The 14,483-nt window shown below is 33.9% G+C and overlaps 1 protein-coding gene across 2 annotated transcripts in view; it reads right to left on the minus strand.

Moving 5' to 3' along the window:
- Positions 1–1,320: 1,320 nt before the first annotated feature.
- Positions 1,321–14,483, minus strand: part of LOC125649204 (S phase cyclin A-associated protein in the endoplasmic reticulum-like) — an 89,871-nt gene continuing 76,708 nt past the window's right edge. The window contains exons 26-30 of one of the 2 annotated variants that reach the window (XM_056164863.1): positions 13,189–13,338; positions 6,007–6,198; positions 2,453–2,510; positions 2,213–2,301; positions 1,321–1,599 (exon numbers count right to left, since the gene is read on the minus strand). In XM_056164863.1, coding sequence (XP_056020838.1) covers positions 1,594–1,599; positions 2,213–2,301; positions 2,453–2,510; positions 6,007–6,198; positions 13,189–13,338 — 495 coding nt within the window. In that variant the 3' untranslated portion in view covers positions 1,321–1,593. Of the gene's footprint in view, positions 2,302–2,452; positions 2,511–6,006; positions 6,199–13,188; positions 13,339–14,483 lie in introns of both variants that reach the window. The other variant, XM_056164862.1, reaches the window with a different exon arrangement.

A 14,483-nucleotide genomic window follows, 5' to 3' on the forward strand; every position in this document is an offset into this window, starting at 1 on the left:
TTTTTGGCAGCCAGTTTGAAATGGCGGCCATTATGAATCACTTGAATGGAAAGAAATACTGATGCTAGAATTGAACTTGGGACCCTAAATTGACTCCAGAACCAAAATGTAAGATTTTAACTTTTGAAATATTTCTGCACATTGTGGCCATTTTGAAAATGGCGGCACAAAAAATTTGATGCTGGAAATGACATAAATTGAAATGAGTAAATAATTTTTAAGAGATGGACTACCTTTCTTTGGTGAGTTGACTAAAATATTACCAACACATCCTATATAATGTACATGTATTAGTACCAAAAGTACAGTGCAAAATTTTTTCTCTACCTATCAATGTACATGTATAGATTCAAACAGTGGGTCAGAAAGGGGGAAACTTTAACAGAACCCATCAAGATATTCGTATATAGTGTGGTCTTTCTTTCTTGAAATCCCCCCCCCCCCCCCCCCCCCCCCAGTTACTTATAAACTATACAAGAAAAAAAAACACAATTTTAAAAAAATATGAAATATGATAGTGCAGAGCCAGTGCATGGTTCAAGCAAATATTTTTAACTAACCAACCTCATTTTCACTATTTTCTAATCATCTCCCCTTGAAAGCTCTCAGAATGCTTCGAGTTACTATAGTAAGTTTGGTTTAAATAGGTCCACTGGTTCTTAGGAAGTTAATTTTAGCATCCAACTTTTCATGACTCTTTTAAAAATATTTGAATAAACTTTAATCCATTAAACCCAAGGGTACTTTATGCCAAGTTTTGATGAAAATTCTAATAAGAAACATTCAATATTTCATGAACCTCTTCACCCAAGGATACTTCTGTTTGATTGAAATTGGCCAACTGGTTCCAAGAAAAAAAACATTTTAAAATGTAACATCCATGTTTTCATAATTCTAAACCAATCTCTCTTTGAAAGTTTCAATCAAACTTTCATCCCCTTCACCTAGTTTGGCTGAAATTGGCCCAACAATTTCTGTGAAGTTAATTATGTGAAAAATTATTGACAAATTTTGATCAGTAAAGGTCCTTTGAACATTTCGCTCAGGTGAGCTTAAAACAAAACCACTCGTTTGTTAGTCAGAGATTCTTCACGTGAAGTTTCATTGCTAAAGCAATTATCAGATCTTTTTGTGAAATTCTGAAAAAATTAACACAGGATTTTAAAGATGTTTTGCCTACCATTATATTTGGACTACATCCCAACCACAACTCTGTAAGAGGGTATAAAAATATGTTGGACAGTCCTAGATCAAGTGTATGGCCTGCTACCCTAGACAGTTTCATGAAAGTTTTTAATGACTATAAATAAAACACAAAAACAAAATTAATACTTTTTATAGATTAAAAAATAGACAACACAAGCTTATCCAAAAATGTTCACACTTTTATACATCTTTAACAGACACGCATCACATTCAAAGTCCAAATAACCGATCATTATGAGTACACACAGTCACACAGTGCTTAATTAACACAATGTAGAATGTGTCTCTGTATCACAGACATGTTCAGGTGTTTGTACAAATATCATCCAATTTGTTCTGAGACTTCTTTACATGATCACAATGTATTCCACCTCCAGTATCACTTCTTCAGATCTACAGATACATTTTTGTGTATAAACATAACTAATCATTGACTTAAGAAAAATCACAAAATGAAAAACAAACTACTGCTAATACATAAAATACTAGAATTCTTTACTTTTTACATGCAAATCTATCAAATAGATGAACAGACAATTGATATGTATAGGCAACACAGCCAGAATGAAAATGATGCACAATGAATTACAGAAAATAAAATGCAAGTTTTCAACTTAAAATATGTGTATGTGGATTTTACAAATACACAAATTTTTTAAACATATTCCAACAAAAATTTGCAAATAAACATTCATAAGTAAGCATGTTAAAAATCAATGCAATATGGACTAAGTAAAAACTTGAACAAAAAAAAAAAAAAAATGGATTTGCATAAGTTGGGACGGAATCATACACATATAATACACAAAAATAAGGAAATGAAATAAAAAAAGGTTTAAATGAACACACATTTTCCACAAAATTCTCAAACAGTGCATGTAAATGGTCCCTAGATATATACAGTTTCCTCCATCATAAATTTACTTATACATGTAAACTCGAGGCTAACACATCTTGGATGGCCATCAGTCCCCAGGTGACAATGACCTATCTAAGCTGACCCGACCTTGAAGTACTCCTGGGCAGCAGTCAGCTGTTCTTGTGGAAACCGTGCCAGTAGGGACATCCTCTGATCACCACAATCCTTCTCTGGAACTGGACACAGAAAAGCATTCAATCAATTTAACACAGTTTTAACTATTGGAAATAGAGACATATATTACTTTAACAACAAAGTATGCAATCAGACATAAGAAGTGCTACAGTTTACCACAAGTAAGAATTTCCTACACTAATTGATGCTAACCTTTCTTGGACGTAGAAGAACTAACTGTTGATTTGGCCTGAGCTTCCAAAATCTTCTCCTAAGATACAAAAATAAATAAAATATAGCAATGACTTTTATTCTTATCCCTCACCCCTTTCCCCAATATATGTAAATAAAGAAAGACTGTCAGATTTTACAAGTGCCACACCCACATTTGACTGTTGAAAGTGCACCTTTTCTTCTAGCATATCTATATGTCGATGAATGAATTTACGAGACAAAACCCGTAGGCACACCACAGTGAAGTGGCACTTCCCCATGTGACGTTGGGTTTTTTAAGATTCCATACTTCACACACATCTGGAACTGATGCTGTCCAGCTACGACACATGCACAAAAACATTTATAATATCACTAACTTCCTTACAATGGCGTAATAAAGACACAATTTAAAGTGGAAACTCCAAGCACTCAGCTGTAAAGGTACACAAACTCCTGTACATTGGAGTCCGGATACTCATCAGCATCTCCATGAAAACCTCTTTAAAGCGTAATCCAACTACACTAAAACTCAAGGACCCACTAAGATGAGCCTAGTTCTAATCACCTTATTTTATTGTTAAACATGATGAGGTAATCATCTCAGTTCAAGTTATTTGGAAAACCTGATTTTTCTCTGTGTAGAGCTTCTCTTGATTATTTAGACTCATCCCTAAATTATACCTTTTTGTTATCAACATTAACTACAAAATAAGACATGGAAATGGACCAATTGATATCCCTAATAAAGAAGGGTAATCATCTGAATTAATTTGCCTCACTTGTTACCAATGACTGGATTTTTAGGTGTGTAATGAATACCCCCTGCATTCCCTCCCACTTAATGGGGGATAACATAATACTAAGATCTCTGGAAAATTAATCAAATATTTTGACAGTCTGAAGAAGGTTTGTTAAGAAACCTGAAGTGGATCTGCAATAGGTATTAAGTGAGTGTACTCATCACAATACAAGTAGACCCCATGCATGATGACTATAGGACTGATCCCCACGGAGCACTCATACACCACCACCACATTGAGATGTTGAATTATCTCCTAAAATCATCTGTAGAAAATAAAATAAATCTAATTCTTGTCTTTCATTCTACAGATTTTGAAGTTTGGCTAACCCTGACCAAAGAAGTTTTCCTTCATTGATGGTCAAGAAATATTCACTAGATAAAGAATATGTATCCTTTTCCATACCACACTCCCTATCAACCCATGACCTCAATATTAGTCTAAAGGCTGAAAACTAAGGGGTATGTTTTATCAGACTTGGGATTAAAATAGAAATAAACAAAATGAAACAATTATTGAAATTATGACAATATCTGATAAATAGGAAATAATTCAATTTGTTTGTTTAAAACTTTACTGAAAATTTAACACAAAACTCTAAAAACTTATACTAGAATTAAGATATATGAGCAGAAAATGTCTGAGGAAATCTGTAAGGAGCATATAAAGGACACATAATGTATGACTCTAACTACTTGCATTATGAATCTGTAATGACTGGACATGATGTGGATATTGCAACATTACTTGTATAACATAAACAACAAGTATTTATTTATTACTTAGCATGTGATATAAGTCAGTAGGGATACTAGACTCCAAAAATTCACTCATTGACAAAAAATGGATAAATGATAAACTTCTTCATGGTTTTGAAGAAAAGAAATGAGTTCGCGATTGGATCAATATCTGAAATCTGATACCATCATAACTGTAACTTAATAGATGAACTAAGAGTTGAATACAGATTGTTTATCAAATGCAAAATCATAAACGATATCACTGTATATTGAAATGTTTTTAACAAAACATCAAAATGAGAAAAACAAAAAGAGTCACTCAATACCAAAACCCTGGATTCAGGAAGCATTCATGTATGTCTGGTATTTTCATATCAATTTAAAAGTACTTCTTTCTATTCAAGATTTTGTCATCATACATGTATATGGAGCAAAGTAATATCAGAAATGAAAATGACCAAAAACTGACAGAAGGGATTAAATGGTTATAAAACCCACCTCACAAAAGCCACCTTTGTATTTAATTGTGCTTTATTTTCGTATTATTCTTTCTGAAGAAAATGACGACATGCCTCATAAATATTTGAATGTACTTATCCTACCGTATCAGAGTTCAAAGGAGGCAGTGTTTTAAGGAAAATGAAATTCACACCTCATCAGTCTAATAAAAATAATCTACAGATGTCTCAATTATCGTCCTCAATCAACTTGATAAAATGTGTGCCAGTCTTTTCTTCTTATCCTATCAATAATTTGAAAAACTATTTTTTACCTCATTACAAACATGCAAAAGACTTGATGCTATCATTATCAGTTATTAATTGATATCAACATGTCCCTGTAATCTTCCTCATAATCTGAATTTGTTATCAGGTGTAGCCAACATTTGAAAATGGCTCTTATGTTAATAAGTCAACAAAGCTTTACAAAAAGTCAGTCAGTTGACAGACCACAGAAAAAGAATTTTCATTTATGCTGGGTATTGCTTTTAAAAATAGAACAAAAAATCATCACATCATCTAAAATTGGGTAGAAACAACAAAAAGGATTTGAGCAACTTCAATTAGGTCACACTTAGAAGTTCAAAATTGACAAGGACCCTTGCTTTGTCATGTTGCCATCAGAATTGAAAACTGCAAGTTGTACTAAATATACCAAGGTTGTGTCATTGATGATGCAATAAAGACCCCCCCCCCCCCCCTTCCACTGCTTTAGACTATGTCCATACCCTTAATGTTAGTAATAAATACATGTACATGAAATATGATATCAGTAACCAGTGACATATGTACAGTATTAAATATATATATGCTGAATACAGTTCTGTATGAGGAATACATCATACTTTTAAGAAAACAATTGCCAGGGGCGGATCCAGGAATTGTGGTTACGGGGGCGCCACTTTAAGAGGCAGAGGGGTCTGGATTTTACCGATTTTATAGGGCTTGAAATCTGTCTCCTATTTAGTCATTTGTACTATTTTCTATTATTTTTTTGTAAGGTTAAATCAATAAAATGACACAAATTTTAAGGGTTTTGGGAAAAAATTAAGTTCTCCCAATGAAGTAATTCAAGGAATCAAAAGATTTTGTCATCAATTTCTCCGGGAATGGGAGAAATTATTGCTTCTTTATTTTCGTTTAGTACATTTTCCTAAACAAGATAACACGATTTATCTTAAATTTGAAAATTTTAGGGGGGCGTGCACGCCGGCTGTGCCCCCCCCCCCCCCCCCCCCCCCTAAATCTGCCACTGATTGCCCTTTGAATTTTATTTGTTGATTTACCCGAGACAGTCCAGTTTTGAAGGATATCAGTACTGAAACAGTCTGATATTACAAGTACATGTTAAATTCTAAGACTGAACAAAGGAATGACATCACAGCAATGTTTTAATTGTTATGACTCATCATCTCAAAAGTCAAAACTCAGTGAAATACATTCTCCATGGATTATAAAACACAATACAACCAATCCACAAATGTTGCTTTACATATGCTAACTGCCATTACCTCTATGAAGTTTGACAGCAGTGCACAACTAAGCTCCTGTTCCAGTATAGCTGTGTTAGACTTGTTGTTGTAGCAGCAGGCAATGAGGGTGGGGAACAGGACCCCGGTCAGACGAGGGTCACTGAAATACTGGAACGGTAAGGAACACATCTGTTGCAGAACTGTAGGGGACTGGCCAGACTGGATAACAATCTGAAATAAAATTGTCAAAAATTCATTATGATATTAGTATACTGACGGACGCCATGTGCAGGGTTATTTTGGTGTCAGGCGTATTTAGTCGATTTTTCTCAAGAACATCAATTTGAAATATTAGCCCTTTATGTTTTATGTGGTTTTTTTCTTTTTATGAAATTTGATTCATAAAAAAGGGAATTTTACCATTTTTATATTTTCATACACAAAGAAAGTAAAGATTACCAACGTGCCAAAATTATCTGATATATGATAAATGTGATAACTTTTATTTGGAATATACCCTTGATATTTCAGAATACACATATTTACATTTCCAATGCAGTGATTTTTCTACATTTTATACAAGGGTCCTGTGGCTTTCGAATTGGGAACAATTGTCGACATTTCAGTCAAATTGGGAAACTCAATTTTATCGTAAATAAGTTTTAAATCATATCAAACATTACATTATCTTTATTTTACACATCTAATTTTCTTTAACCTTCTATAATTTGCAACTATTCTATCCAAATCATCATTCCCGTAACTCTTTGTTAAGTCTTATGTATATAATTAACATCGAATGTTTATTTTTTTCAAATACGTTGTCCTTTCATAATTTTATTATTGGGAAAAATGCAAGCTGAATTGGGAAAAAATTGGCAATTTTTAGGAGGGGAAAGGGCCAAAATTCGGACCCAAAATGGGCCTAAAAAAATCCCTGCCAATGTTTTTGCCTTTAATATCTTTACAAATTGCAATGATAGCCATTTCCTCATGAATGTGTTGCAATTGTGAACAATGTGCGAATGAATCTTGATAAATATACGTCTATTTTAATAGCTGGGAATTTCAACAGAAATGAAAATAAAAAATAAGTTTCAGTTTTGAAAATACACGAATGTATGAACTGCAACACTTCATGCCAGAACATTTTTTTCATAAAGTGCCAACACAATGCTTCATGAAATGTGCCAGCGTGAAGCATCACAGTTCATACCCTCATGTATTTCAAAAAATAAAATTTATCTCTTAATGAAACACTACAATGAATTTAAGTAAACAAGAAGTGTTTGTGAAATACTGAAGCCTCCGCATGACAGGAAAGTAATTCTGGTACCCAAAGTAATTAAGGTCTTGTCACAAGGAATAGGAATATACATGTGAAATATGAAAGCCATAGCACTAACTGTTCAAACGTTTAGGCCAAGGGTAAAGTTTTTAAAAAGTGTGTCAAACCCCAAAGGTCAAGATCCAGAGGTAAAAAATTTTGGTACAAAGAGAATGGTCTTGTCACAAGGAATACACATGTGAAATATGAGAGCATTCAAAAGTTATGGACAAGGTTAAAGTTTCTGCAGACCAACAGATGGACAGAGAGAACAAAAACTACTGTGGAATCATTCTAATTCGTGGGGGCCAATGTTCAGGGGTAAGTGATACGATGTCACTAGGAGACTTGGTTTAAAAAATGTTCGAGGATACATAAATTTGTGGGTAAGAGTGACCCACGAAATCCACGAACATCAATTCCCCATGAACAATGATGTTCCACAGTATATACCACTGAATCTCCCTTTACCGGTCATAAAAAGTATTGTAGATAATCTGTTTTTATATGTATATGTGTTACATATACCTAATGTAAAACAGTATTTCTATATATCTTTTTTAAGTACATGTAAATGAAAACTAGAAGCATTTGTGAAACAGAATGACCACATCCTACTGAAGAAAAATTGACCTTGAAATTTGATCTTCACCTGTATACTAGATAGAACAAAATTTACTTTAACTTGGTGTTTCAGTTTACTAAATGTGAAGTCTATCATTTTTAAATCAAAAGGTATGATCAAGGTTAAAGTTGCAGAAAGATTAAATATGTAGCAAGGTTAATGGTATATACGTACTAAATATCAATCTTATGCATGTATTAAATGTAAACTATGTAATAAGTTCATCCCTGATGAAAGGAATAGGTCGAAATTTTAAATTCATTCTAGACATATCTAACTCTTGGACATCTTTAGCTGGCCTTATTCGTATAAAGTATATGCATTGTGCACCTCTTCTTCACACATGGTTAGAAAGAAAGTAATAGCTTTGATAGATTTTTGAATCGAGTTCATCCATTGTATATATAGAAATAAGGACCTATCAGACTAAATTCATGAATTAGATCATGTGTAAAACACTAAAGGGTAGATCCAAGAATTGGTGGAAAATAGTATGTGGTATGCTAATAAGACTGTGGCATGACCTGCATTTGGCTTGTTTCGGAAATATTATAAAATGTCCTTATCTAATTCACTCCTATATCCTGGCTAGTTTCAGTCTATTTGGCCTTATCATCTAAGAAGCCCCTACTTTATCAATGAATCTTGGTCTGCCCTGCATACAACATCACTGTCAAAACTTTAATTCTCTAAATGAGCCATTTCAGAACTGTCAATGGGATTTTGATCCCAGTAATTTGTTTAACACCAACTGCATTAATCAAATTCACACACCATGTTCTCCAGCATTTCAATTTCTATCAGTTTCAAAATTAGCAACCTCCAACACTATGGGGATAATTACTTCATGACCTCTTATGTTAGGTTCAAATACAATGAAAAATTGCTTACTGAGTTTAGCTAGACTCTCAGTTTGTTTGGTGCCTGGACTTAAATGAGAGTAAGATGCATATTTTTATTTCTAAAAGCAACTGCACATTAATTCTGATTAGGTGACAAAGAAAACTGCTGGTCTTCATACCAATTCCCCTGATGATTCTCCAGCTGTTAAAAACAAAGATCACTCCAAAGTGTGTTGTCAAAAGAAAACTGCTCTTCACATGGTTTTAATGTTTGGAATTATGACACAGAGCTGAAGACGTGTGACAAGATGGCAGCAGCGAAAATGATTCAGTCTCACCTCTATAAAGTCAGTCTGACATGCAACACAAAACTTGGATTTTTAATTTTATTTCTCTTTTCTTAAAACTTTTTTTTTTTTTTTTAAATGATGGTTCCATCGCACTGGCTTAGATGCATCAAAGTGTGCATGTCTACCAATTTACTCTTTTTTTCCTCACTATTTCAAAGTAGTTAATCGAAAAGGAAAAGGAAAGATTTTTAATTAATTTTTAATCAATCAAAATTCCATTATAGCTTATGGACTTCACCTCGTGTTTGCTAAAAGGTGCAAACAGTAATTCTGAAGCAACTTTTCGGAGTTTCTGGAAATTTCCATACATCTGATTCGAGACTAAATTCACGGGTTAAAGAAACAAATGCACATCATTTATAAAAAAAAATTATAAAAAATTTCTTCTGTAAGATCAAAATCAAGCATTGATAAACATAAGCACTATTTACGGATTTACTTCATATAGTATTATTTTTTATAAAGCTGTCATTAAAAATAAATCGCACTGGCTTAGATCTATAGATGCCATTTGAAGCATGTCCATCCCTTAATTACTCTCTATTTTGCTATTTCAAGGTAGTTTATAGAAAACACAAGTTTTAAATTAATTTCATAATTACTACTCAAGAAAAATCCAGTTATAGCTCATGGACTTCATCTCGTTTATGAAAAAATATCAAAGGTGCAAGCAGTAACTCTGGATCAAGCATTTTGGAGTTTATTGGCAAAATTTATCCATTTAAAGTGTGTGTGGTGTGCGTGAGTATATAATTTATATCATAATTATAGAGAGTGAAGCTCGCATCGTGAAGTGACACGACGAGCTCGCTCCAATGATTACACATGAGTCACGTGATTTGCTCTTCATCAGCTGAAAAAAGATGAGTATTACCCATAATGTTTCTGGAAAAATGTCGCTGTCACTGCGGTATACTGATGATTGGCAATCCCGTAATTAAAAATAATTACAATGTAGATTGTTTAGAAAGTACCATAAACGTTTTTGAATTCTAGACAAGCTTTCTCATAGCTTCAAATGTTTTGTTTTTGCTTGGTTTGAAAGATGAAGAAAACATTGCAGCTAATATGACGTCACAATGTAACTGTTTACATCCACCGCATTATATTTCCCGTGTTAAATGAAGAGGCGGATAAAATGTCTATAAGTTGTGTTGCAAAATATTAATGGGCTTCGCTTGTCTCAATGGTCACACCGTACAACATATTATATATAGATTAATAAACACACACACAATGTACTGAAAAAGGGTTTTATACTCTCAAAAATTTCTCTCCCTATTTGAAATACTATGACCAAAAAGCCTAAATGTTGTCCAAATGAAAGTACAAACTTATTTCAAGCTGCTAAAAGAGTCCTATCATGCCATCAGCATGTCAGATGTACTAAAGAACATGAAATAATTACCTGACAAATAAAAATGAATTTGAAAATTTTTCTTGAAACTTCATAAATTTATTCTTCTAGCAAGTGTGTAGTGAGAAGACAAGAGGTAAACACCATTTATCACCGAAACCCTTCAGAGATTACATAAAACTCCTCCTTAACAAATCTGTAGCGCTGCATCACGATGAGATAGAACTGAAAAACTGGGGTTCAAAACAAAGTATCCCTCTCAACAACATGTGTCTAGAGTTGTAAAATCCTTCCCCTTCTAACTGTGACTGCAGCATTCTACAACTTTCCCACAGTTATAAGCAGACTGCAACACAAAATCAGGTATGTACAAGATGTTCAATGATTGTGTACAAAAATATTGGACAGAAACACAAGGGGAGTCACATGTGCACCATGTCTTCCTGTAGCAATATATATTCAGAATTCGGAAAGAGTGATAGTGATTTAGTTTTCACGTAAAAGTGTTCTTCCAATGTCAAGGGAACCTTTCATACCTATGATCGTAAAGGGAAAGGCAACCCTAACCACATTGTTGCTTTTATGAATAAAGTATTACTTACTGATATCATGAGAGTCTTTAACAACGGAAATCCTTGCTTCACGATTAAATCAATATTAATCTATCATATATTTTAAATTAAGAGAGCAGCCATTGAAGTTTAATTTATGACGTAACACCTTTGATTCCAGTTTATTTTATCAACAGCACTGTAAACAAGACAAGTCACGAACAGTTAAGTTTGGAGTCGTATAGATTTGAGCCTGTTCTTTCGCAAGAGGGAATTGAGAAAGTTTAATTTATGACGTAACACCTTTGATTCCAGTTTATTTTATCAACAGCACTGTAAACAAGACAAGTCACGAACAGTTAAGTTTGGAGCCGTATAGACTTGAGCCTGTTCTTTCGCAAGAGGGAATTGAGAAAAGAAGATGTTCATTTGAGTCGCAGATCAGGCAGACGATACAAGTTTCTTCATACAAATGTCCTGAACCTCAACTTGTCATCACGCAAATGATGGATCCACAGTTTACATAGTCTTTTCTTTTCAGATGACTTGGTTTGGTCCAGAATTTCGAAAAAAAAATTCACATCTCCCCTTCGCATTAGTGCAATTAGCAGTTTGACAGAAAGGCATCAACCTATTTATACATAAAATTTACCATATGGCCAATTCAACTTAATTAGTAGATTATCATCCAGTGTCACCAAAAAGTATGGGCGGGTGGGAGGATTTTATTTTTCAATTTTTATTTTCTGAGAAAAATATTAATGACAAACGAGTTTTTGTCAACAGAAGTGCTTCATCTAATGCAAGATGGATATCAATCTATGCTTATTTCACATATGAATTCCAGGTTAAGCTTAATTTCAAACACAAGAAGATACCAAACTTCTTCAAGATTTACGCTCGTAAGAATGCAAGTAACCATATTCTTCATGTGACTTTTCACGTTGCTATACCGAAAATGTAAACAAAAAATGTAAAAAAAAAACCCAAGTTGGACATAAACATTTTCTGGAAATCGCAAGTTTCGCAAAATAAAAAAAAAAATTGGGGCGGGCGGGGATGATAATCTATCAATTAAGATCTTAGAATCTAATCAAAATTGGAACAGACAGTGTGACGTCAAAATTATTGATTTTTGTGGTCTTGAATACAAAAGAGTTCCACATCATGGTAGCCTCTATAAATGGTGGGAGTTTCAATTTTAAACGTTTTCAAATTAGTATTGATGCTTATCTAGGCCATATTTCAACAGAATAGTAATATGATTACGGTGTGACCGTTGGGGCGAGCGCAACATATCTGAATACATTTCAAAAAAATTATATTGAAAACAAGGAAAACTGATCTGGTTCACTGTCAATACATAGGATTACTGTCTTGCTCTTCTCGCCAATGTAGGAACCAGTTTAGCGGGAAATGCAACGAGCGTGTTGTGACGTAGCCTGGTAGTTATGACGTGACTGTTTACATTTCTTTAGACAATATTTTAAAAAGAAAAAGAAAGGGGGAAGAATATGATTGTCATCCTTTCCTTTCAAATAAGAAAGGTTTGTAATACTTCAAAGATTTTTTTTATTATTATTTTACGAATCGAACCATCCGCCATTTTGTACGAGGGACTTCTGGGATTGGCGTCAAAACAAAATTCTTGTTAGAGGTTGAGATTTAGCTCGGATTATTTCCCGCGCTCTAGTCATTAGAGCTCGCAGTACGAGCCAGCGCTCTGCGCTGGCTCGCTATAAAATTTTAATCCTATCATTTATCATGTAAAAATTGTTTGGGTTGCCTTCCCCTTTAATATTAAAAATAAAGGGTCATAAGTCCTATAAACAATAACAACGTAGTTTTCCTTCATTTGAAATACCAAAGGGAATTGAACCAGCTTCATCATAAACCTCATTTCATTATAACCATGCTCATTGCAATCATTTTCACTGTAATAATTCTGAATCAAATAATATTACAGATATGGTTAATTTTCTGGGTCAAGTACCATTTTGATTTTTTGGTCATGCAAGCACAAACCGTAATTTCTGGGTCTCGCAGTAATCTTTGATTTCTTCAATAGTGAAGTAACTCTCACAATTTCTGAGTCAAATAATATTGCAGTAATCTTGGTATCTCGGTCAAGTACTACATACTACCTGGTTTTGTAGGCTGAGCACTAACCTGGTTTTCTGGGTTGAGTATGGTGAAGTACCCAACACAAAGAATAACTTCATGAAGCAGTTCCTCACAGGGCAGTCTGCTGCAGTACCACATCAGGTAGCTGGCTATGTGTCTGAACTCTAGGGACATCCCTTCTTCTCCTAGTGCTTTCTACAAAATGAGAAAATCATGATTAGTTGAGTACTACATAAATACCACATCTTGCTGCGGTACCACTGGAGGTAGCTGGCTATGTGTCTGAATTCTAGGGACACTCCCTCTTCTAGTGCTTTCTGTGAAGTGAGCGATTTTGATTAGTATATACAATACCACAACACTTTTGTGTGATTTAATGTACAGACCCTGTTGTGTCCTATTACAATACATAAATTTTTTCACTTTTGGTCTAGAATTGCGTCCAGCCCAAACTGTTCAGCACTATTTTCATATTAAACAGTTCATTTTTGATAAAGTGTTTGGTCGTGCAAACTGTTCCTTCCTATTCAGAACTCCTTTGGAATCTGCCTCATCATAGATCAGCATGGCAATAGAGCCACACCAGATACAGTTAGTACTGACAGAAGAGAAGATCAAGGTGGCTGGTTTAATTCCCTAGCTATATACACTACTACATATTTACTGATTGAAAAACTTTCATAGTTCAACAAGTGAAAATCAATTTTTAATGAAAACAATTTCTCAATAAGTTCTATCCACTTTCATGTGTGGTGAACTAACTGTTGAACAATTTTATTTTAAGACACACATTGTATCTATTTCTCTACTTCAATAACAAATCATAAAATGCACTTGTACAAAACAAACAGTTAACATCCTAAAGACTGTAAATGTTTTATTCAATTTCTATTTGAATTCATCACCAGTTCCTTCCAAATTTTGTAAACTAATGATCACATACATTGTTTCGGAAAACAAAGTGCTGAGAGAGTACGAATATAACAAACTTTGCAATCAAAGCCAAAGCGTTTGCTCCCATCTCAGCCCTGTGTATACTCTCCAGTCAAGAATTGTTCTGTTCACATGTACAGTAACAGCAGTTGAATTAAAATTCTTCAGTGTTCACTTCCCCATAAAGAGCATTCCACTCGCAACTACTCAGTATTCATTCCCCATATCAAGTCTTCTGTTCCCAACCATTCAATCCTCCAATCAAGAATGTTCCATTCTAAATCATTCATTTCCCCAATCAAGAATGTTCCATTCCAAATCATTCATTTCCCCAATCAAGAATGTTCCATTCCCAATCATTCATTTCCCCAATCAAGAATGTTCCATTCCAAATCATTCATTTCCCC

The sequence above is a fragment of the Ostrea edulis genome, chromosome 5, assembly GCF_947568905.1.
Source record: "Ostrea edulis chromosome 5, xbOstEdul1.1, whole genome shotgun sequence".
Classification (NCBI taxonomy): Eukaryota; Metazoa; Mollusca; class Bivalvia; order Ostreida; family Ostreidae; genus Ostrea; species Ostrea edulis.